Raw genomic sequence first — 22,048 nt, 5'->3', positions numbered from 1 at the left:
AAAGGGAATGCAGAAAGCGGTGGAAGGACTCACCACACTGTCAGGCTCTGTTTTAGGCTGTTTGGAGGAATCCAAAGCAAAGATAGTATACTCAGAGAGAAAAGCAGGCTCTGCTATCATCCCGGCTAGTAGCTGTCTCATTCAGTGTAATAAGTAGAGGTATAAAAATAAAACAAATAATGAAAAACAGATAATAAGGGCATGTTGCAAACTGTTCTCACCACGCAGCATGCACAACACTAATGGCCTTGCACCATCACAACTGCTACCATCTCTCCACCAACAGAAATAACAAGTTGCTGGAAAGGTCAGGAATGGAGAGGAGTTGAGCTGTTCAGAATTTCAAAGCCCAACTTTAACCAACTGGCATACAATGATATATGCAACAGCCACCACAGCACACCACATGTCTGCCAATTTGGTCTAAGTCTCTAAACTAGTAAGAACCATATGGTAAAGAACACAAAGCCTTAACATGACAAATACATTCAAAATGATAGCATTGAAATTTATGGGGAGGACAAAATACATAAAATTTTAAATAATCATTTACTTTGTACTTAGAAAGTTTTCTCCAATATGTACAGAAGAAACTTTAATTCTTTTAGTATATATTCTCTTCCGTCCTTCAGTCTTCTTTCAAAAACTATACACCAAAATATTAATAATCATGAATCAGATTTAGAAGAAATTATAATTAAAGTGAACTTTTAAATGAAAAACTGCTGAAATCTGAATAAGCTCTATGGGTATCACACAGTTTACCAATGTCAAATCCCTTGCTTTGATAGCATACAATAGTTACAGAAGACATCTTTGGGAGAAAATGGGTAAAATATACACAGGGCCTCCCCTAAAAGAAATTTTATCATCTCCTGTAAATCTGTGATTATTTCAAAATAAAATAAGAACTAAAAAAAAACCCAAAACATTCTTTTGCAATCTTAACACAGCAAGTAATGTATGTTATTATGTTATATATTACATATAATAAAGAACTTATATCAGAAATGTTGCACAACCTTAAGAACTTACACTTTTCATTCAATCCTAACTCACTAGTACTATAGAGTTACACTTTTCATTCAATCCTTACACTTTTCATTCAATCCTAACTCACTAGTACTATAGAGTTATGGATATTGACTAGAGCCTCCACTAACTCTTCATCTGGTCCTAAAAGTTGAGTATTAGTGGTGTACTAAAATGTACTAGATGCCTGCTTGGCTCTGGCTACTCATCTTATCCAAGTTTCTATTCTTGCTGAAAATCTGAACTCCTCTGGGAATTCAGAAAGGTCATCCTTGGAATGGATGTGATTTTAAATTAAAGGCTATACAAATTTACTCTTCTTAGGCTTCCAAAATTAACATTTGAAATGAAGTCACTCTGGCCCACACGACAAAATAATATAAAATTTCACAGTGTTTGAAGTCTAACAAAAAACAAAACAAAACACCCACACACTCACAAAAATTGATGCCCAACAGAGAAAAACATGTTGACCAAACATTTCAAAGGAAGATGCTACCAAAAAACAATTTACACTCATGCCCCTAGCCCAAGTAAAAGCCAAGTGTATCAAAGTTAGTTTCCAATGACAGCTACCTCAAAACCTAGATCCTTTCTTCCCACTTGCTGTCCTTGTCATTTGCTTCTTATGCCTATGAAAATCTTACATGGTCAGTTCCCAAATATTCTCAATCAAATTGTCTCAACTCCATGTCTCTCAAGCTCTGCTCAAATTCGAATCCAAATCTTGTAAGAACTTAATTCACCTCTTCTGTGGTCCTTAGAAGAAGCCATCTGTTGAACTAACACTGTCTGAACATTTGTGAAGATATATACAACTCCCATTAGAATTCTGAAGGCTTTTTATCTATCCGCCACATCTCTTACTCTTACATATATATATTTATCTCTATGTGATTTTGGTGGAATTACTCAGTATTCCTTTTGAATATCCTAATTTTCCTGTGATTTAGGATGTGTCTTGAGTTTTATTCTGATGTATGTTTTTACAACAATTTTTTTTTTCACTTCAAGGATTTCTAATTGGTTCTTTTTCCTACCTACCTACTTTTGTTTTAGTCTGTTTTTCCCCACAATTTTATCTTCTTTTTCAGAAAATCATTACTTCATGTATCTTACGAAACACATTTGTTTTAAAGTCCTTTCTAGACTACTCTATTATTTGAATCTTATCTAGGATAAACTTATATGCCAATTCCTGTTTTTATTGGCTGCCTTCCTAGCATTTGCTTTAGAATTTTCATATACAGGTTCACTTTGAGGAGGTATCATCTTTCTCCTTCCTTCTGTACTCCTCTTTCCTTATCCAGTCAATCTGACTCCCTAGGCTCCAGTTTGAGTTTCTTGCCCGATGGCAATACAAGGGTTATCACTGACTCAGTCACAATAAGCGAACGTGAGGTATGCTTCAGTTCTTGGTCACGAGGCCTCCCTAGGGACAGCAGCTTTTCATAATGGGCCACAGAGAACTCTAGGCAGCTGTTAGCAAAAGCTTTTCTCAACCTCTTTCCTCCAGTGTTGGGAGCCCCACTCCAGGTCCTGGCTTGCAGCACTATATCTAACTTTGGCACCACAGAACTCTCCCAGTCCTTCTGAACCAGAGTTCAAAGAGAAACTTAAGTCCTAATGACCGCCCTAAGGCATGCACTAGCATTCACTATATGTAACAAATTAGCATATCTCCTATGAATTAATGTAACTCCTATTAGAGGAGGATCTCTAAAAAGTTTAGTACTTGGGCAGCCCTGGTAGCTCAGCGGTTTAGCACTGCCTTCAGCCCAGGGCCTGATCCTGGAGACCTGGGATCAAGTCCCACATCAGGCTCCCTGCATGGAGCTTGCTTCTCTCTCTGCCTATGTCTCTGCCTCTCTCTCTCTCTCTCTCTCTCTCTCTCTCGTTCCCTCTCTCTCTGTGTCTCTCATGAATAAATAAAATCTTTAAAAAAAAAAGTTTAGTACTTTAGCAAGTATGTAGAAGTCTCTCTGCCATGACAAGAGGAACTCCTGTTTCTATCTTCCTAGACACTGTCATATACAGATGTCAGCTGTACTAAGGTACACTAAACTCATTGTTTTTATTTCCAACAATGTACATTTTAAGAAGTACTTGTCATAATATACTCCACCAAAGATACAAGAATAAAATTGTTTACAACATGACAACAGCAGCAGATGAAAAAATATTAATTCTGTACAGACCATGGGTAAACTATTTTGAATGAATTCAAGACCACTGGGATCCCTGGGTGGCGCAGCGGTTTGGCGCCTGCCTTTGACCCAGGGCACGATCCTGGAGACCCGGGATCGAATCTCACGTCGGGCTCCCGGTGCATGGAGCCTGCTTCTCCCTCTGCCTGTGTCTCTGCCTCTCTCTCTCTCTCTGTGACTATCGTGAGTGAATAAAAATTAAAAAATAAAATAAAATAAAAAATAAATAAAACATCATGCTAACTAAAAAGAGACAGACACAAAAGGTCACAAATTGTATAGTTCCATTTATACAAAATATCCAGAGTAAGTGGATCCATAGAGACAATATACAGATTAGTGGCCACCTAGGTTGGAAGACAGGGAGCATGGGGAGTAACTGCTTAATGAGGATGGGTTTCTTTTTGGGGATCATGAAAATGTCATAGAACTACAGAGATGTGACAAATGTACAATATTGTGAATGTATTAAATGCCACTTTGAAACTATAAATGTTATATAGAGGAATTTAATCTCAATCAAAAAACATCATCAGACTGAAACAGAGGATAGGAGGCTACGGTAGCTTCATTTGCCCTAGTCAATCTTTCACATGATCCTACACTCTCTACTGCTCTTAAGCAGCCAGCTCTAGAGAAGCCAAAAAGATTCATCAAGCAACAAAAGGGGAAGGGAGGGATCCCTGGGTGGCGCAGTGGTTTGGCGCCTGCCTTTGGCCCAGGGCGCGATCCTGGAGACCCGGGATCGAATCCCACATCGGGCTCCCGGTGCATGGAGCCTGCTTCTCCCTCCGCCTGTGTCTCTGCCTCTCTCTCTCTCTCTGTGACTATCATAAATAAATTTAAAAAAAAAATTAAAAAAAAAAAATTAAAAAAAAAAAAAGGGGGGAAGGGAGCTCTATGCTGAAGATAACAAGGCTATGCCTAGGATCACTGGGAGAAAGAAGATGGTCAACTGAACAGACATGCCATTTGTGCAGGATGATAGAGTGCCAGAGGTCTATGGACCTTAGCATCAGTGCAAATTCAGTCTGTTTTCTTTTGCCTTCAATGCCTGAATCATGGATGATTTTTTATATCCTTATAAGAAAGCCAGCAACCAAAGACAGATTTATTTAGATTTACCTATAGTATTTACTAACACAGGAAAATAGTGTTATATATCGGGAGGTATATAAAATCTTTAATTGCCCAGGAAATTATCTTAACAGAACTATCCACTTTTGAAACATTCTAGATAAGAAAGACTTTACTGTATCTACTGGAGAGGCAGACAAATATTTATATTTTGAGTTAAACCTCCTCATTTTGTTAAAAAGGAACATTATAACCTCTAAAATAGCCAATCAGGATCCTATCCTTTATGAGGTATCTTCCAACTCAGAGACTTAACAAAAACAAAACCCCAGGGAGTGGGAGGATGACTAAAAAGTAATTCTTATATAATGCCCTTTTAAACAAGAACTTAATTATCAAAGTAGAAAGTCCTTCAACTGTGTAAAATAAACTGAACTAAGGTTTACATTATACTGGTCAAAATACCTTTTAGAGTTGTCAGAAAACACTTTTTTTTTAAAGATTTTATTTATTTATTCATAAGAGACACACAGAAAGAGAGAGAGAGAGAGAGAGAGAGAGAGAGAGAGAGAGAGAGGCAGAGACACAGGCAGAGGGAGAAGCAGGCTCCATGCAGGGAGCCTGACGTGGGACTGTATCCCGGGTCTCCGGGATCACGTCCTGGGCTGAAGGCTGTGCTAAACTGCTGAGCCACCCAGGCTACCTGTCAGAAAACACTTTAAAAGCAAGGAGAAGAAAGAAGGGATGATGCTGCTCTTTCAATCAGAAACCACTTCTTAAATTAAACCTATGAAGTACAGGATGTTTAGAATTGAAATTTGGGAAGAAATAAAAAATAACCTTTAGCTTAGCCTATTGTAAAAGTATATTCAAATCATCCCTTTCAAAAAGGATTATTTGAATGTAAAGATACATTCAAGTAAAAAGTTTTAAAGCATCCTACTATAAAATATTTTTTAAAAAACAATAGTAGGGGCACCTGGTTGGCTTAGTCAGAACAATGTGTGACTCTTGACCTCAGGGTCATGAATTCAAGCCCCATTTTGGGTGTAGAGACTACTTACATAGAAAAACTTTAAAAATATATGAAAATATGGCATGCCTAGGTGGCTCAGTCGGTTAAGCATCTGCCTTCAGCTCAGGTCATGATCCCAGGGTCCTGGGATCAAATGCCACATCAGGTTCCCTTCTCAGCAGGAAACCTGCTTCTCCTTCTCCCTCCTCCTGCTGCTCCCCCTGCTTTCCCTCCTCCTGCTACTCCCCCTGCTTGTGTTCTCTCTGTCAAATAAATAAACAAAATATTTAAATATACATATATAAATTTTTAAAAATTTAAAAAGCAAAAGTAGCAATCAAGTTATTTTCCAGGTTTCAACTGCATTGTACATAAACCAATATACAGTAATAGCAACCAATATACTGAGTGTAGTAATGATGCTATCAACACTGATTGCCAAAAGGGTACTACTAAGTACTGCAACTTTCATTCAAATTGGTTACATGTATAAACTAAATTTAACAGCATTAAATTTGAAATCAAATAGTTAAAGAGATGTAACACTGCAAGTGATATTCAAGAAAGTAGGCTCCCAAAGAAAGTATGCATGTACTTCATACTTTAAACAACTGTCATTATCATTTAAATCTATGCACCAAGCATATGGTATGCCATTAACTTTGAAGATTTTACTTATTTGAAACAGATGAGGAAAGAGGGAGAGGGAGATGGAGAAGTGGGTTACTCGCTGAGTAGGAAGCCCAATGTGGGGCTCCATCCCAGGACCCTGGAATTATGACCTGAGCCATAGGCAAATAAATGCTTAACTAACTGAGCCACCCAGGGGCCCTTTTTATGCCATTAACTTTGAATGCAAAAACTATACTGTGAAGTGCTTATTTTGCTATCAACATCTACTATAAAAAGGTTTAATTTTTTTTTTTGTTTTAAAGTAACCTTAGGAAAAATTTAAAAATAAAGTGCCCTTCCTCTAAAGAATGTGGAAACCTTTCAAATCTTTAAAATTTGAAATCCACCCTATAACCCAGCAATCCCATTCCTAGGATTCTATACTACAGAAGAACAGCATTATGTTTATGTACAATGCTCAGTACAGTATTGCTTGTGATATTGATTATGATATTTGGGCAGCCCAGGTGGCTCAGCGGTTTAGCACTGCCTTCAGCCTAGGGTGTGATCCTGGAGACCCGGGATCGAGTCCCACATCAGGCTCCCTGCATGGAGCCTGCTTCTCCCTCTGCCTGTGTCTCTGCCCCCCACCCCCACCCCATGTGTGTCTCTCATGAATAAATAAATAAATCTTTTTTTTTTAAGATTTTATTTATTTATTCATGAGAGGCACAGAGAGAGAGAGGCAGAGACACAGGCAGAGGGAGAAGCAGGCTCCATGCAGGGAGCCCAACGTAGGACTCGATCCCGGGACTCCAAGATCATGCCCTGGGCCAAAGGCAGGTGCTCAACCACTGAGCCACTCAGGGATCCCCTAAATAAATCTTTAAAAAAAAAAAAAGATTATGATATTTGATTTATAATACTGAAACTCTCTCTAAACTAACCTATAGAATCCACACAATCCTAATCAAAATCTCCACAGGTTTTTGTTGTTGTCATTGTTTGTATTTCATTTTGTTTGTTTTTGTGAGACTTGAAAATCTAACTCTAAAATTTATATGGAATTTATATGGAAAGAGTAAGAATAACCAAGACACTCAAAAAGAACAAGGTGAGAGTGCTATGGACTGAATGTGCCCCCCAAAATTCACATGTTGAAGCCTTAGCCCTGTGATGTTATTTGGAGGCAGAGCCTTTGGGAGGTAATCTGCTAGAGAAGGTCAAGAGGATGGGGCTTTCAGGATGGGATTAGTACCCTTATAAAAAGAGAAAGAGACAGGAAAACTGCCTTCCCCCCTACTCCTACCCATCTCTTTCTTCTTAGGTATATGTACCAAGAAGGATCATGCTAGGATATAATGAGAAGACAGCTGTCTGCAAACCAGTAAGAGAGTCCTCACCATACAGCCAATCTGCTGGCATCTTGATCTTGGACTGCCCAGCCTCTGGAACTGTGAGAAACAAACGTTTATTGTTTAAGCTACTAGTCTATGGAATTTTGTTAAAGCAACCCAAAATGACCAAGACAGGAAAGACCTGCTCTAAGACGGGCAAGATTTAATATAAAACTACTGTTATTAAGACAGTGCAGTATCAGATCAAAGACAGATAAAGCAAACAAGGGAACAGAACAGAGAGCCCAGAAACAAATCCACTCAAATACAGGCATTTATTTCTGAAAAAAAGGTACCACAGTAGAGTAATGTGGAAAGAATGGGACAACTATATCTTACAAGAAGTTGCTGTGGCCGAGTTCAAAAAGGGTGTTGCCTGTGTTCTCCTCTGGATTTTGATGGAATCTTGTCTCACATTTAGATCTTTCATCCATTTTGAGTTTATCTTTGTGTATAGTGAAAGAGAGTGGTCTAGTTTCATTCTTCTGCATGTGGATGTCCAATTTTCCCAGCACCATTTATTGAAGAGGCTGTCTTTCTTCCAGTGGATAGTCTTTCCTCCTTTATTGAATATTAGTTGACCATAAAGTTGAGGGTCCACTTCTGGAATCTCTATTCTGTTCCATTGATCTATGTGTCTGTTTTTGTGCCAGTACCACACCGTCTTGATGACCACAGCTTTGTAGTACAACCTGAAATCTGGCATTGTGATGCCCCCAGATATGGTTTTCTTTTTTTAAAATTCCCCTGGCTATTCGGGGTCTTTTCTGATTCCACACAAATCTTAAAATAATTTGTTCTAACTCTCTGAAGAAAGTCCATGGTATTTTGATAGGGATTGCATTAAATGTGTACATTGCCCTGGGTAACACTGACATTTTCACAGTATTAATTCTGCCAATCCATGAGCATGGAATATTTTTCCATCTCTCTGTGTCTTCCTCAATTTCTTTCAGAAGTATTCTATAGTTTTTAGGGTATAGATCCTTAACCTCTTTGGTTAGGTTTATTCCTAGGTATCTTATGCTTTTGGGTGCAATTGCAAATGGGATTGAGTCCTTAATTTCTCTTTCTTCAGTCTCATTGTTAGTGTATAGAAATGCCACTGACTTCTGGGCATTGATTTTGTATCCTGCCACACTGCCGAATTGCTGTATGAGTTCTAGCAATCTTGGGGTGGAGGCTTTTGGGTTTTCTATGTAGAGTATCATGTCATCGGCGAAGAGGGAGAGTTTGACTTCTTCTCTGCCCATTTGAATGCCTTTAATGTCTTTTTGTTGTCTGATTGCTGAGGCTAGGACTTCTAGTACTATGTTGAATAGCAGTAGTGAGAGTGGACATCCCTGTCTTGTTCCTGATCTTAGGGGAAAGGCTCCCAGTGCTTCCCCACTGAGAATGATATTTGCTGTGGGCTTTTCGTAGATGACTTTTAAGATGTTGAGGAATGTTCCCTCTATCTCTACACTCTGAAGAGTTTTGATCAGGAATGGATGCTGTATTTTGTCAAATGCTTTCTCTGCATCTATTGAGAGGATCATACGGTTCTTGGTTTTTCTCTTGCTGATATGATGAATCACACTGATTGTTTTACAAGTGTAGAAACAAAAGCAAAAATGAACTATTGGGACTTCATCAAGATAAGAAGCTTCTGCACAGCAAAGGATACAGTCAACAAAACTAAAAGACAGCCTACAGAATGGGACAAGATATTTGCAAATGACATATCAGATAAAGGGCTAGTTTCCAAGATCTATAAAGAACTTCTTAAACTCAACAGCAAAGAAACAAACAATCCAATCATGAAATGGGCAAAAGACATGAACAGAAATCTCACAGAGGAAGACACAGACATGGCCAACACGCACATGAGAAAATGCTCCGCATCACTGGCCATCAGGGAAATACAAATCAAAACCACAATGAGATACCACCTCACACCAGTGAGAATGGGGAAAATTAACAAGGCAGGAAGCCACAAATGTTGGAGAGGATGCGGAGAAAAGGGAACCCTCTTACACTGTTGGTGGGAATGTGAACTGGTGCAGCCACTCTGGAAAACGGTGTGGAGGTTCCTCAAAGAGTTAAAAATAGACCTGCCCTATGACCCAGCAATTGCACTGCTGGGATTTACCCCAAAGATACAGATGCAATGAAACGCCGGGATACCTGCACCCCTATATTTATAGCAGCAATGTCCACAATAGCTAAACTGTGGAAGGAGCCTTGGTGTCCACTGAAAGATGAATGGATAAAGAAGATGTGGTTTATGTATACAATGGAATATTACTCAGCCATTAGAAACAACAAATACCCACCATTTGCTCCGATGTGGATGGAACTGGAGGGTATTATGCTGAGTGAAATAAGTCAATCGTAGAAGGACAAACATTATATGGTCTCATTCATTTGGGGAATATAAATAATAGTGAAAGGGAATAGAGGGGAAGGGAGAAGAAATGGGTAGGAAATAGCAGAAAGGAAGACAGAACATGGAAGACTCCTAACTCTGGGAAACGAACTAGGGGTAGTGGAAGGGGAGGAGGGCAGGGAGTGGGGGTGACTGCGTAGCAGGCACTGAGGGGGGCACTTGACGGGATGAGCACTGGGTGTTATTCTGTATGTTGGCAAACTGAACACCAATAAAAAATAAATTTATTATTAAAAAAAAAGAAAAAAAAGAATGGGACAACTGAATAGCCATAAAGGCAGGGTAGGGGGTAGAAGGAAAACACAGAGACTTGATCTCTACCTTACACCATGTTGAAAAAAATCATTTCCAAGTGGAATGTAGATCCAAATTTGAAAAGTGAAAGAAGATATGGGAGGATGGCAAAATGGGTGAAGGAGAGCAAGAGGTACAGGCTTCTCATTACAATATAATTAAGTCACAGGAATAAAAAATACAGCATAGGGGATCCCTGGGTGGCGCAGCGGTTTGGCGCCTGCCTTTGGCCCAGGGCGCGATCCTGGAGACCCGGGATCGAATCCCACGTCAGGCTCCCAGTGCATGGAGCCTGCTTCTCCCTCTGCCTGTGTCTCTGCCTCTCTCTCTCTCTTCTCTGTGACTATCATAAATAAATTAAAAAAAAAAAAAAAAAAAAAAATACAGCATAGAGAATATAGTCAAAGATACTGTTACAGCATTGTATGGCGACAGATGACAGCCATACTTTTGGTGAGCACAGTATAAACTACAGACTTGTCAAATCACTCACTATGTTGTACACTACAATCAAAAATAATGATTTTTGAAAAGTAAAACACAAAAATACTCTCAGGGTAAGAAATCAATTCTTTAATAGGAAACAAAAACACTAGTCAGAAGATAAAATACTAATAAATTGGAATACATTAAGAATTTCAGTTCCTCTAAGGACACCATTAAGAGAGTCAAAGGCAAGCCACAGAGAAGAAGGTATCTGCTAGGCATATATCCAATAAAAAAAACTCCTATCTATATATGTTAACTGGAATTTAAATAAAAACTTGAAACAAACAAAAAAAGAAACATCAAGACAGAAAAAAAAAAAACCCTCACTACAAGAAAAAAAAATTGTAACTATGTATGGTGATGAATGGTAACTTGACTTACTGTGGTGAATTTTGTATTCAAATATCAAATCAGTATACTGTACAGATAAAATTAATGTTATATGTCAATTATACCTCAATAAGAGCTCCTATCCACATTATAAAGAAAAGAACTACAAATCAATAAAAGATAAACCAACAGAAAAATAAGCAAGTTACATAAGCACTTCACAAAAAAAGGTATCAAGTGGCCAATACACAGATGAAAAATGCTCAATCTTATAATTCTATAATTCATCAGAGAAATGCAAATTAAAACAATAAGAGAATGCTACACATCCATGAGAACAGCTGAAATTAAAAAGACTACCAACAACGTAGAGCAACAGCAACTTTCAGAAACTTCTGGTAGAAAGGTAAAGTTCAACTACCCGAAAAACAATGGGCATTATCTTCTAAGCTGTCAAAACTATATATACCTTTTGACCCAATGTTCCACTCCTGTGTACAAAGCAAAAGAAAGGCAGGTACATGTATACCAAAAGAACTATACAATGATGTTCAGAACAGTAATAATTTATAATAACAAAAAACTGTAAACAACCCAAATGTTTATAACATTTACAACAGAAAGCATACCGAAGTGGTACGATAAAGAAAAGGAAAAAAACAAATACCAAAAAGTCAGGACGATAGTAAGCTTTTTGTGGGGGAAGAAGGCAGCGCTATAATGCTGGCAGTGTTCCTTTTGGGATCTCAGCGGTGGTTACATGGGGTTTACTTCATAATAATTCATTGATTTGTGCATTTCTGTTTTACTCTCCTCTGAACCTGTGTCACAGTTCACAGCAAGAAAAAGAAATTGAAAAAAGTCTAATCTGAGCTTTGGTGCTTAGCTGCAAGTCACACAGAATCAGTTAAGTTCACAGTTTCCAATCAATAGCTTGAAAATATAAAACTTTTCCCTGTATGATGCTATCTTGAACAAATTATCAAACTATTATAAACCTCAAATATTAAAGGTAGAGAATATTATACTATCAAATTATGATTCTCAAAGAAAACACACTTTACAAAAGCATAACTATTTACAAAAAAAGAAAAATATTGTTATTAATAAAAATACCTAAAAATTCAATAATTAACCTGTCAAAAATAATTTTCCATTTTGTTATCAACAGTAGCCACATTTTAATTAATAAGCTCCTTGTAAAAGGTTTATTAAAGAAGAAATTCCAAACTTACCTCTCTATTGGGTGTACCTTCATCAAGTTGCTCTGTAAATGAAGACGTCCTGCTCCTGGTTCTTGTTGGTGTTGAAGAATTGGAGGGAGCCTAGATTAAAAAAATTATTGTACAAATTAGAAAGACTACATTGACTAGTAGACTATACATTGTATAGACCTTCTCTCAGTCCGTGCCCAAAGAACCCCATGAAAGAAAGGAAAAAAACATATAAAAAGGAAAACAATACCTAAAACAATCAACTAGAAGATCTAGGTTGCCTACTGGGTCCTTGGTCTGACTCTGTCACCAACCAGAACTGTGATCTTATTAGCTAAATTAACTTTTTGAGGGCCACATGTCCTCATATATAAAATAAGGTTGTAATTTTAATATAAGATGAAAGCATTCAGGGAAAGTGAAACCAGTTGAGTTATATGCAAACTCTCTGTACTATTTTGGCAACTTTCCCATAAATCAAAATTATTCCAAAATTAAAAGTTCGTTAAAAAAATAAGATTGTCAATTCAATCTTAAGTGCCTTCCAGCTCTAATACTCGATACTACGTAATGCACAAATAGACATCTCTGGCCATCACCTTACTTTAAGTCTACCTTGCACACCACAACTATTTCCTAAAATGCCAACCCATTCAGTTCTGTAAAGGACAGCCTGACTCCCATAACGTGCAGTACAAAAACCCTCAGGATAAAGGGCCCAAAATTTAAACTAGAAGGTTAAGGTCTACTCTAAGGTGAACTAAAAAGAATCCTAAAAGTATAAAGCCAAAACTTTAAGACCCTCCCTCACTTGTAATAAAATAGATCTGAACTTATCTACACATAGAAATAATTCAAAAAAAAAAAAAAAGAATTCTTAAGGTCTTATCCTTTTGTAGTCTACAAAGCTCTACATCAATAAAAGGCATTTTTTTTATTTTTAAAGATTTTTTAAATTTATTTTATTTATTTTATTTTTATTTATTCATGATAGACATAGAGAGAAAGAGAGAGAGAGAGGCAGAGACACAGGCAGAGGGAGAAGCAGGCTCCATGCTGGGAGCCCGACGTAGGACTTGACCCCGGGACCCCAGGATCGCGCCCTGGGCCAAAGGCAGGCAGGCACCAAACCACCAAGCCACCCAGGGATCCCCAATAAAAGGCATTTAATAAATATTTGTTAAATAATGAGTGAATGCATGAACCAATGGAACCCTGATCTGTCAAGTGGGCACATACTGCTGTGGCTAGGCTGGAACAGAGAAGTCATTAGGAATAATTACACACATATAGATACATACATATACACATATACATATTTACTTTACAATAAGTGTAACTTTTCATAAGTATACTCATCACAAGTATACTCCTTAATCCCTATTACCTATTTAACTCATGATTTTTAAAAATTGAAATACAAAAGAAGATATGAGTGTATTTCTATAATCACTGAATGGGAAAGAGATTTTTCTGTCAAAACCAAAAACCAAAAGAAAGTTTAATGGGGGGGGGGGGGGGGGGGAGTTACTAACAACAAAATAATGACAAAAATTTAACAACCTTTTTTTCCTAAACAGCTCTTGTAAATCCGTAAGATAGAACTCAGAAAATTTACTCAGTCTCCCTCTCATCTAGGGCAGGTGACCTGAGTTCCACCAATGAATATGCCCACATGAGACTTTGAGTCATAAGTGAGGGATATGAGAAAATAGACACGCAAATTTAAAGTTCATCATCTGGTGAGCAATAGAGACGAGGCTTTATGCAGTTGTGCACAGGTATTATTGATTCAGCTTCCCAGATGCCAGGAAAGAGCTACTGTTAGACAGTCATCATCCAATCTCTTGAAAAGTATATCCCCACTATAAATATTTACAATCTTTATACTCTGGCTTCATGTGAGCCTTATCAGTAACTGAGAACCTCATCAGCTCTGGATTAACTAGCAAAACCAAATGTTGGAATCTGCAAAGTTGAAGAATAGGTCATAAAACACATTGTCTTCAAAAAAGTAGTATACCACCTGGCAGACTTGGCCTCATGGCTGGTCTTCCCCCAGAGTTGCAAGAGTAAGGATCACATACATTACATATGATTGTAAAATATAAAACATGCATGAAAAAACTAACTGTATTTGACCATTTATCTAAAGGTTCTGGATCTTTAATGGTCTATTCTCACTTCAAAATAGAAAGGGATTTAGATTCCTCCAAACTAAACTTGGTCTAATTAATTCTCATAGCTATGAGAAATCTGGACAAGTTTCTAAGCTATTTGTCACAATTAATATCTTTATTGCCCACCAATGGATTATTAACTAACCATAAGCCTCAATTTCAGTATAGGAAAAACCATTTTAGTCACTGTGGTAGGTAGAATTCTAAGATGACCCCAAATGACTCTCACCCTGTGAATATGATGAGATCATTCCCCTGATTATCTCACATTACATAGTAAAAGGGATTTCTAACAGGTATATTTAAGGTTTTTAATCAGTAGTCTTTGAGTCAATCAAAAGATTACCTGGATGGGTCTAGCCTAATCACAAAAGCCCTTCAAATAAGAGTCTAGAGAGCAAAGGCAGAGGCAGAAGGCAGAGAGATGCACTCCTGCTATCCTGAAAGAAAATAAAATGCCCAAGAGGGCCAAGTGACAAGAAACTGCAGGTAGCCTCTAGGAGTTGCCCCCTGCAATAGCCAGGAAGAAATAAGGACCTCACTCCTACAACCACAGAGGACTAAATTCTACTACAGCCACATGGGCACAGAAGAAAATCTTAAGATCCAGATGAAAACACAGTCTGGATGACACCTTGTACGACTCAGCGGAGAAGACAGTCACCCATGCCAGACTTCTCACCTAAAGACTATGAAGTAACAACAGGGTTATTAGGCTCTAAGGTTGTAATAATTTGTTATGCAACATTAGAAAATGTATACAATCACTTTGGGGAATAGTAAGTCTTGAGTGGCATGTCCCAATACCATGACTTTTCATTACCCATCAAGACTCTGCTCAGATGTCATCCTGGCTCTCTCTAGAAATGCTTTCCTATGTGCAGCCACAACATCCTGTACACACTATTACCATACTAGGAGTACTTGTCTCTCAACCACATGGTACAGAGACTACTTCTACCCTTCAAGGCAAATGCAATACCCAGCACAGCACCTTAGGAGGCACTGTTCAATAAATAAGTGCTGTATAATTACAAATTTCATTGATTGATTGATCGATTGATTGGGAGGCTCCACACCAAAGTGGGGCTTGAATTCACAACCCTGAGATCAAGCGTTTCATACTCTACCAATTAAGCCAATTAGGTGCCCCAACAAATGTTTTTAAATACTTTATCCCTTCTGATCCTCACAACCAATCAGAAAGGTAAGCAGAACAGATATTATCATACCCAATTTCTTATCTCTGATGAGAAAATAAGAAGGTTAGAATGTTTATGTAGCTTGCCCAGGTTGCATACAAGTTCTGTGTTATGGGTTAGGAAACAAGTCTTCTGATTCCTTCCATACACTTCCCCGGTATCGTTTAGATCACTGTTTCTCAGATTTTTTTTCACTGGGATCCATGGTATAAAAAGACAAAACAAAGAATCCATTTTACATACAAACACATTTAAAACAGAAGTTTGATAGAACCTTAATCTTTATGGCAGAAAGTGTCATATTTCCTGATCCATTTTGTTCTTTCATTAAAAAAAAAAAAAAAAAAAAAAGCTACAGGGCACCTGGCTGGCTTGATCACAGGGTTGTGAGTTCAAGCTCCACTCCATGGTATAAGGTTTACTTAAAAAAAAAGAAAAAAAAAAAGCTGATCTCAACCAATTAAAAGACCCACAATCCTCTTAACTGCTTTCACCATATGGTAAGTTTCCACCATACCATTTTGTCCTTGTGAGAATAGTGTACATAAACATAGCCACTAACTCTTAAATCGAGACTACACCAAATGTATCTAACATAATTCAGTTATCTGGAAAAATAAAAATTAAAAAGCATTAATCCTAGGCTGAACAACACAATCTAAAGATAATAAAAAGACAAATTCTGGATATTCATATTACTGAAAAATTCTATATTAAAGTCAAAAGTATGTTAACCAAAGTTTACTCATTAGAGGCTCTACCATCTGGGAGTTTTTATGGAAAGAACTATTCAAGATAGCTGAACTGTTAGATAGATTTGGAGAAACACAGATATAGGTATAGATATAGATATCTATATAAAATTATAGATTCATGGGATCCCTGGGTGGCGCAGCGGTTTGGCGCCTGCCTTTGGCCCAGGGCGCGATCCTGGACGACCCGGGATCGAATCCCACGTCGGGCTCCCCGGTGCATGGAGCCTGCTTCTCCCTCTGCCTGTGTCTCTGCCTCTCTCTCTCTCTCTCTCTCTCTGTGACTATCATAAATAAATAAAAATTAAAAAAGAAAAAAATGGACATTTAAAAAAAAAATTATAGATTCAAAATGATTACACCTCAGATACCTGAAAGGCTTTGGAGATACAATGAGGTATAACCATTTTGAATCTACAACTTTCTGAACTCCATTAACTAAGTCTAGTTTTAAAAGATAAAAGGAGGGGTGCCTGGGTGGCTCAGTCAGTTAAGCATCTGCCTTTGGCTTTGGCTCAGGTTATGATCCCCCAGGTCCTGGGACTGAGCCCTACATTGGGGCCCCCGCTCAGTGAGGAGCCTCCTTCTTCTCCCTCTCCTTCTGCATCTCCCCCCAACTCGTGTGTGCTCGCTCTCAAAGAAATAAAATCTCTAAAAAATTCTTAAAGATAAACAGAAACTGAACATAATATAACATTTTTTTTAATTTAACATTTTCTAGGTCAGTTTTCACTCTTGTAAATATGCTACTTGTAGTAAGTCTTCTCTATTCATTTTTGCCTCCTACAAGTTTAGAAACTGAATATCTACATTTATTGGAATTGTAGAAAAAATAAGCATAAGGAAGCTCTAAATGAAGAATGTTTTTAAGTTTCCTTATGAATAACTTAGATTAGCTGTGAAATGTGAAGTTGGTGACATTAAAATCTGGGATGCCTTTTGACTTATTTCCTGGTTCTCACGTTATGCCCTAAAGAGACAAGACGTTATTCTTACACAAGCATAACAAAATCTGACTTCATCCTCCCTCCAACCCACAGACAATCAATCATGGCAAGGACACAACCATAGAATCCTTCTCATCAGAGCCCTATTGAAAGTCCCTCCCCAATCTATTTGATAGAATAGCTCCATAGGAATCGCCAAGTAATTTGGAGTTAACACTTCACATAAACCCTTATATTCTGATTACCAAAATTATTAGAGCGTTTCACCATGTCCTTAGTAAAGTACTTTCTGCATCCTGACATCTAAAATAATAGTGCCAGAAATGAAATATTGTTGTTCATGTTATAAATGCTTACCTCAAAAACCAGCCTTTTAATATAGTGAAATCCACTCACCCAAAAGTAATTTAAGGAAACTTCCAGTTAAACAGATGAAGTATATGCTCCTAGAGTCTCTGCCTCTCAAAGAGTTAAGAAATTTCAAACAATTTTCAGAAGATTGTTATGAATGAAAGAATAGTAAAGGATTTAACACAATTGAGAACACTACAACCCCAAGGAGCTACAGAAGGGAACAGTGATGAGACGGAAGCCAATTTTCATCCCCAGAAACATGAAAAGACTTAAGACTGAAAGCAAAAATGTAACGCAAGATGCAAAAGTAAAGAAACAGGACCAAAAACAGGAAGACTGGTGAAAAGGTCCTCAGGTCCCTGTTCTACTTTACAGAGCCTCTGAAGAGCCAGAGGTTTTTTTCAGGAGCCAATGAGGCTACAAACTGGGAAAAACCAAACACAGGGAAGATAGGAGTGAAGAGCAAAGTGTATGACTAACCTTAGAGAAATTAAGTGGTAACCTGTACAGTGAATCAGCTCTATTTCCAGAGGTTAGCAGCTTGGCTTATAACCCCTCACTCTTCCTCCAAAGCACACCCATGCTTCTCTGGAGAAATCAAATGACCTCCAGACCTGTGGTTACCAGCATGAAGATATTTCCCCAATAATAACCCAGCAATGAGCCGCAGTGTCTCTCTGACACTGCTACTTCGAAATGGTATCAGATTTTTTTGTGCCTCACCCTTAAATATGAATGCAAAGCCCAGAGCACTCAATAATGTTTCCAAAGCAATAAAGTAAGCCAAAAACAAGCTCAACAACAAAACACAAAAAAACTAGAAGAAAAACAACAAAGATTAAAAGAAAATTTCAAAACAACAACAAAAAATCACCATTATTCGGAGAGATAAAAGATATACCTGTATAAAAAGAACAATGCTATGAAAAAATAAAAGACAGTAAGAAACAGCCCTTAGAAATTTTAAAATAAGGTAGCTGAAATTAAAAATTCAATTAAAGAATTAAACAAGTTGAAAAAATCTCCCTGGGTGGCTCAGAGGTTTAGCGCCTGCCTTAGGCCCAGGGCATGATCCTAGAATCCCGGGATAGAGTCCCACGTCGGGCTCCTTGCATGGAGCCTGCTTTTCCCTGTGTCTCTGCCTCTCTCTGTGTGTGTCTCATGAAAAATCAAATAAAATCTTTAAAAAAAAGAAAAGAAAAGAAAAAAAAAAGAAAAGAAAAAACCTCTCAAAAGTAGTACAAAACAAAACAAAACCCAAAACATAACAATGACAAAAAAAGAATCTATCCTGAAGGCACAAAAGCTACCAAATTGCATCTAAAAAGAGAAGAAAAACAATTAAGGGGAGGGAATTATCAAAGAAACAACATGTAAAAGTTTCCAAGAATTTAAGCCCAAGAGTCACCATACAATGCCCACTGAATATCCAGCACAATGCATAAAGAAATCCATACAAAGGCATATTTACCATGAAATTTCAGACAAGATATAAAGGGATGATCCTAAAGTCTCCAGGAAAAAAAAAAAAAAAAAAAAGCAGCAGAATGACAATGGACTTCTCAATACAACACTGCAAACAGAAAACAATGGAGCAATGCTCCCAAAATTATCTACCTTGGCAGGAAAAGAGCAAATATGGCTTGTAGTGTACAAATCAACAAATAGCAAAGTAATAAAAGTTTATTATTAGAAAAATGAAGTTAAATATCTGGGCAAATTGTTGAGAACATGGAGAACAGGACTAGAGGCGCAGACAATGCATAATATCCTTTTAGTAATGCTTTGCCTTTTAAAACCATATAATAAAAAAAATAATAAAAAAATAAATAAAACCATATGTTACTTTGATAAAAATAAAAGCAAAATTTTATTTTGAAATTTTAACTAAAAGCATAAATACTTAGTATGTTCAATACAAGATACTCAATAAAATTTAGAAGCATGATATACAGACTAAAAGATGATCTACTTCTCATCTTAAATCTTATTCAACAGTTAGTTGATAATGAATAAGTGGACTGATACTCAATACTTCAGACACTAGCTAGTTAACAGCAATTTTCAAGGCCAGTCACATGGTATATGCTAACTTAATTAACCATGTGATTCTACAAAATAAGATAGAAAAATCACATATCTTTACAATCTAAGAAATATATACATGTTGAGAATTTAAAATTTTAAAGTCAAATATTTCAGAAGATGAATTTATGTTTAGATACATCATTGTGATTAGGTTTCCAGTACGAGAATGCAGACCGAATACTATTATTTACCTCCCCTCCCTCCTAAAAACCCATTGAAATGAAAGTTAAAGAAAAAAAAAATAGTAGGAAAACAAAGATTAATTAAAACTCAAGAACAAGACAGAGAACATCAACAGTGAAAAAATGATGACAAACTTCTAAAGAACCAAAGGCAAAAGGATGCAAATTAGTGGAGAAATCAGGACAAAGGTAGCCAAAACTCCAAATTTGCACAGAATGTTGAAGAAGAGGCAACAGCAAATTCTTCCAAGAGGAAAAAAAAAAACCAGAGGTTTAGTGTCCTAGAATGGGAGATTATTGTTCTCATTATTGTTCTCAGGGATTAAGGGTTTTTGTGACAAAACGGTACTTGAGGTCAACCTCCTCCAACCCAAATATTACCAGACAAAAGGAACTGCAAAATATAGTGAGCAACCTACCTTGTAGGAGTTAGGTCTTCAAAAGTGGGGGCTAATAGCACAAAGTAGCAGGGTAACAAAACACCCAAGTTTAACCACTGCAATCCCAGTTCCACCCAGTTTATGACAGTTTATGTTCCAAGATCATTATTAGAAGTAGTGTCCCCTTTCATTCTCAAGAATGTTTATATGATAAATTACACAGTCACCTTTTAAAGTAGGTAGACAGACCCTCTTCGTTGGGGCTGGCAGAGGAGGATCATCTGACTGTTCCCTTCGCTAACCACTCTCCACACAGGAGAGGCACATAAGAGCAGAGAAAAAGAAAACCCATGTCAGCTATCAAGATAAATCACCTGCCAAGACTTCCACAATCACAAGATATCTTTCTTAAAAAAAAAAAAAAAAAAAAAAGGGCGCAAAACAAGATGACCAATAAGAATATAACAAGTGACCCAGAAAAATCAGATAAATCAAGAAACAGAACTTAAATATGTATGTGTGTATACTATATAATGCCTATCCTCCTAGAGTTGTTGTTTTTTTTAAGATTATATTTATTTATTCATGACAGAGAGAGAGAGAGAGAGAGAGAGGCAGAGACACAGGCACAGGAAGAGGGAGAGAAGCAGGTTCCATGCAGGGAGCCGACATGGGACTCGATCCCAGGTCTCCAGGATCACACCTCGGGCCAAACCGGGGCTGCCCCCCCAGAGTTTTGAAAAGCTCTAGTTTCTTTAAACAACAACAAGCTGCTACTAAAATCTGAAACAAAGCAACAAGTATAAGCACAGTGAGAGAACTATAGGGCCAGTGATCTATTCGAGTTTCAAGGCACATTTTTTAATCCCATCAAGTACGATTACTTTATTATTTAAAACATAAGAACTGGGATCCCTGGGTGGCGCAGCGGTTTAGCGCCTGCCTTTGGCCCAGGGCGTGATCCTGGAGACCCGAAATCGAATCCCACGTCGGGCTACTGGTGCATGGAGCCTGCTTCTCCCTCTGCCTGTGTCTCTGCCTCTCTCTCTCTCTGTCTCTCTGTGTGACTATCATAAATAAAAATTAAAAAAAAATAAAAAATAAAATAAAATAAAACATAAGAACTTAATGCACATTTTACCTAAATAATTACCAAGAGTCACTATTTGCTACTGGTCAAAATACAGATTATTATATATTTATGTTCTCCCAGGGGAATTACGGGTTCTCCAATTTCACGACTGAGGGTAATTATTTAGTAAATCTGGATTTACAATAAGGCTATGTTCCTTCAGAAAGGGATTCCTTTCCCTGCTATCTGTGCACTTTTAAAAATTTTCTATTACAGGGAGGACTGGGTGGCTTAGCAGTTGAATGTCTGTCTTTGGCTCAGGGTATGATCCTGGGATCCTGGGGTCCTGGGATCGAGTTCTGCATCGGGTTCCCCCCAGGGAGCCTGCTTCTCCCTCTGCCAATGTCTCTGTCTCTCATAAATGAACAAAGTCTTTAAAAAAAATTTCTATTTTTTTTACTTTTACTATTTTTTTTACTATTACTTTGGAGTCCCACTTTTTGCTTTTTTTGATCTAATTAAATTTTTTATTGTGGTGAAATATATGTAACATAAAAGTTACCCTTTTAACCAATTTTAAGTGCATAGTTGAGTGGCATTAAGTATATTCACACTGCTGTGCAAACATCACCATTATCCATCTCCAGAACTTTTTCACCTTTCCAAACCAAAACTCTACTCATTAGACAATAATTCCCCACCTCCCCCCTCTCTCCAGCCCCTAGCAACCACCATTCTATTTTTTTGTCTCTATGAATTTGACTAATCTAGGTACCACATATAGGTGGAATCATAC

The 22,048-nt window shown here is 37.5% G+C and overlaps 1 protein-coding gene across 8 annotated transcripts in view; it reads right to left on the bottom strand.

The window, feature by feature from the left end:
* Positions 1-22,048, bottom strand: part of GOLGA4 (golgin A4) — a 179,075-nt gene that overhangs the window by 90,655 nt on the left and 66,372 nt on the right. For 4 of the 8 annotated variants that reach the window (XM_026001027.2, XM_026001025.2, XM_026001026.2 and 1 more), the window contains exons 2-3: positions 12,117-12,206; positions 34-132 (exon numbers count right to left, since the gene is read on the bottom strand). In XM_026001027.2, the coding sequence (XP_025856812.1) occupies positions 34-132; positions 12,117-12,206 (189 nt within the window). The remainder of the gene's footprint in view (positions 1-33; positions 133-12,116; positions 12,207-22,048) is intronic. The other 4 variants (XM_072726415.1, XM_026001028.2, XM_026001030.2 and 1 more) reach the window with 1 other exon arrangement.

Source organism: Vulpes vulpes, chromosome 11 (assembly GCF_048418805.1).
Source record: "Vulpes vulpes isolate BD-2025 chromosome 11, VulVul3, whole genome shotgun sequence".
Taxonomy (NCBI): Eukaryota; Metazoa; Chordata; class Mammalia; order Carnivora; family Canidae; genus Vulpes; species Vulpes vulpes.
This window is presented reverse-complemented; position numbering and strand designations above follow the sequence as displayed.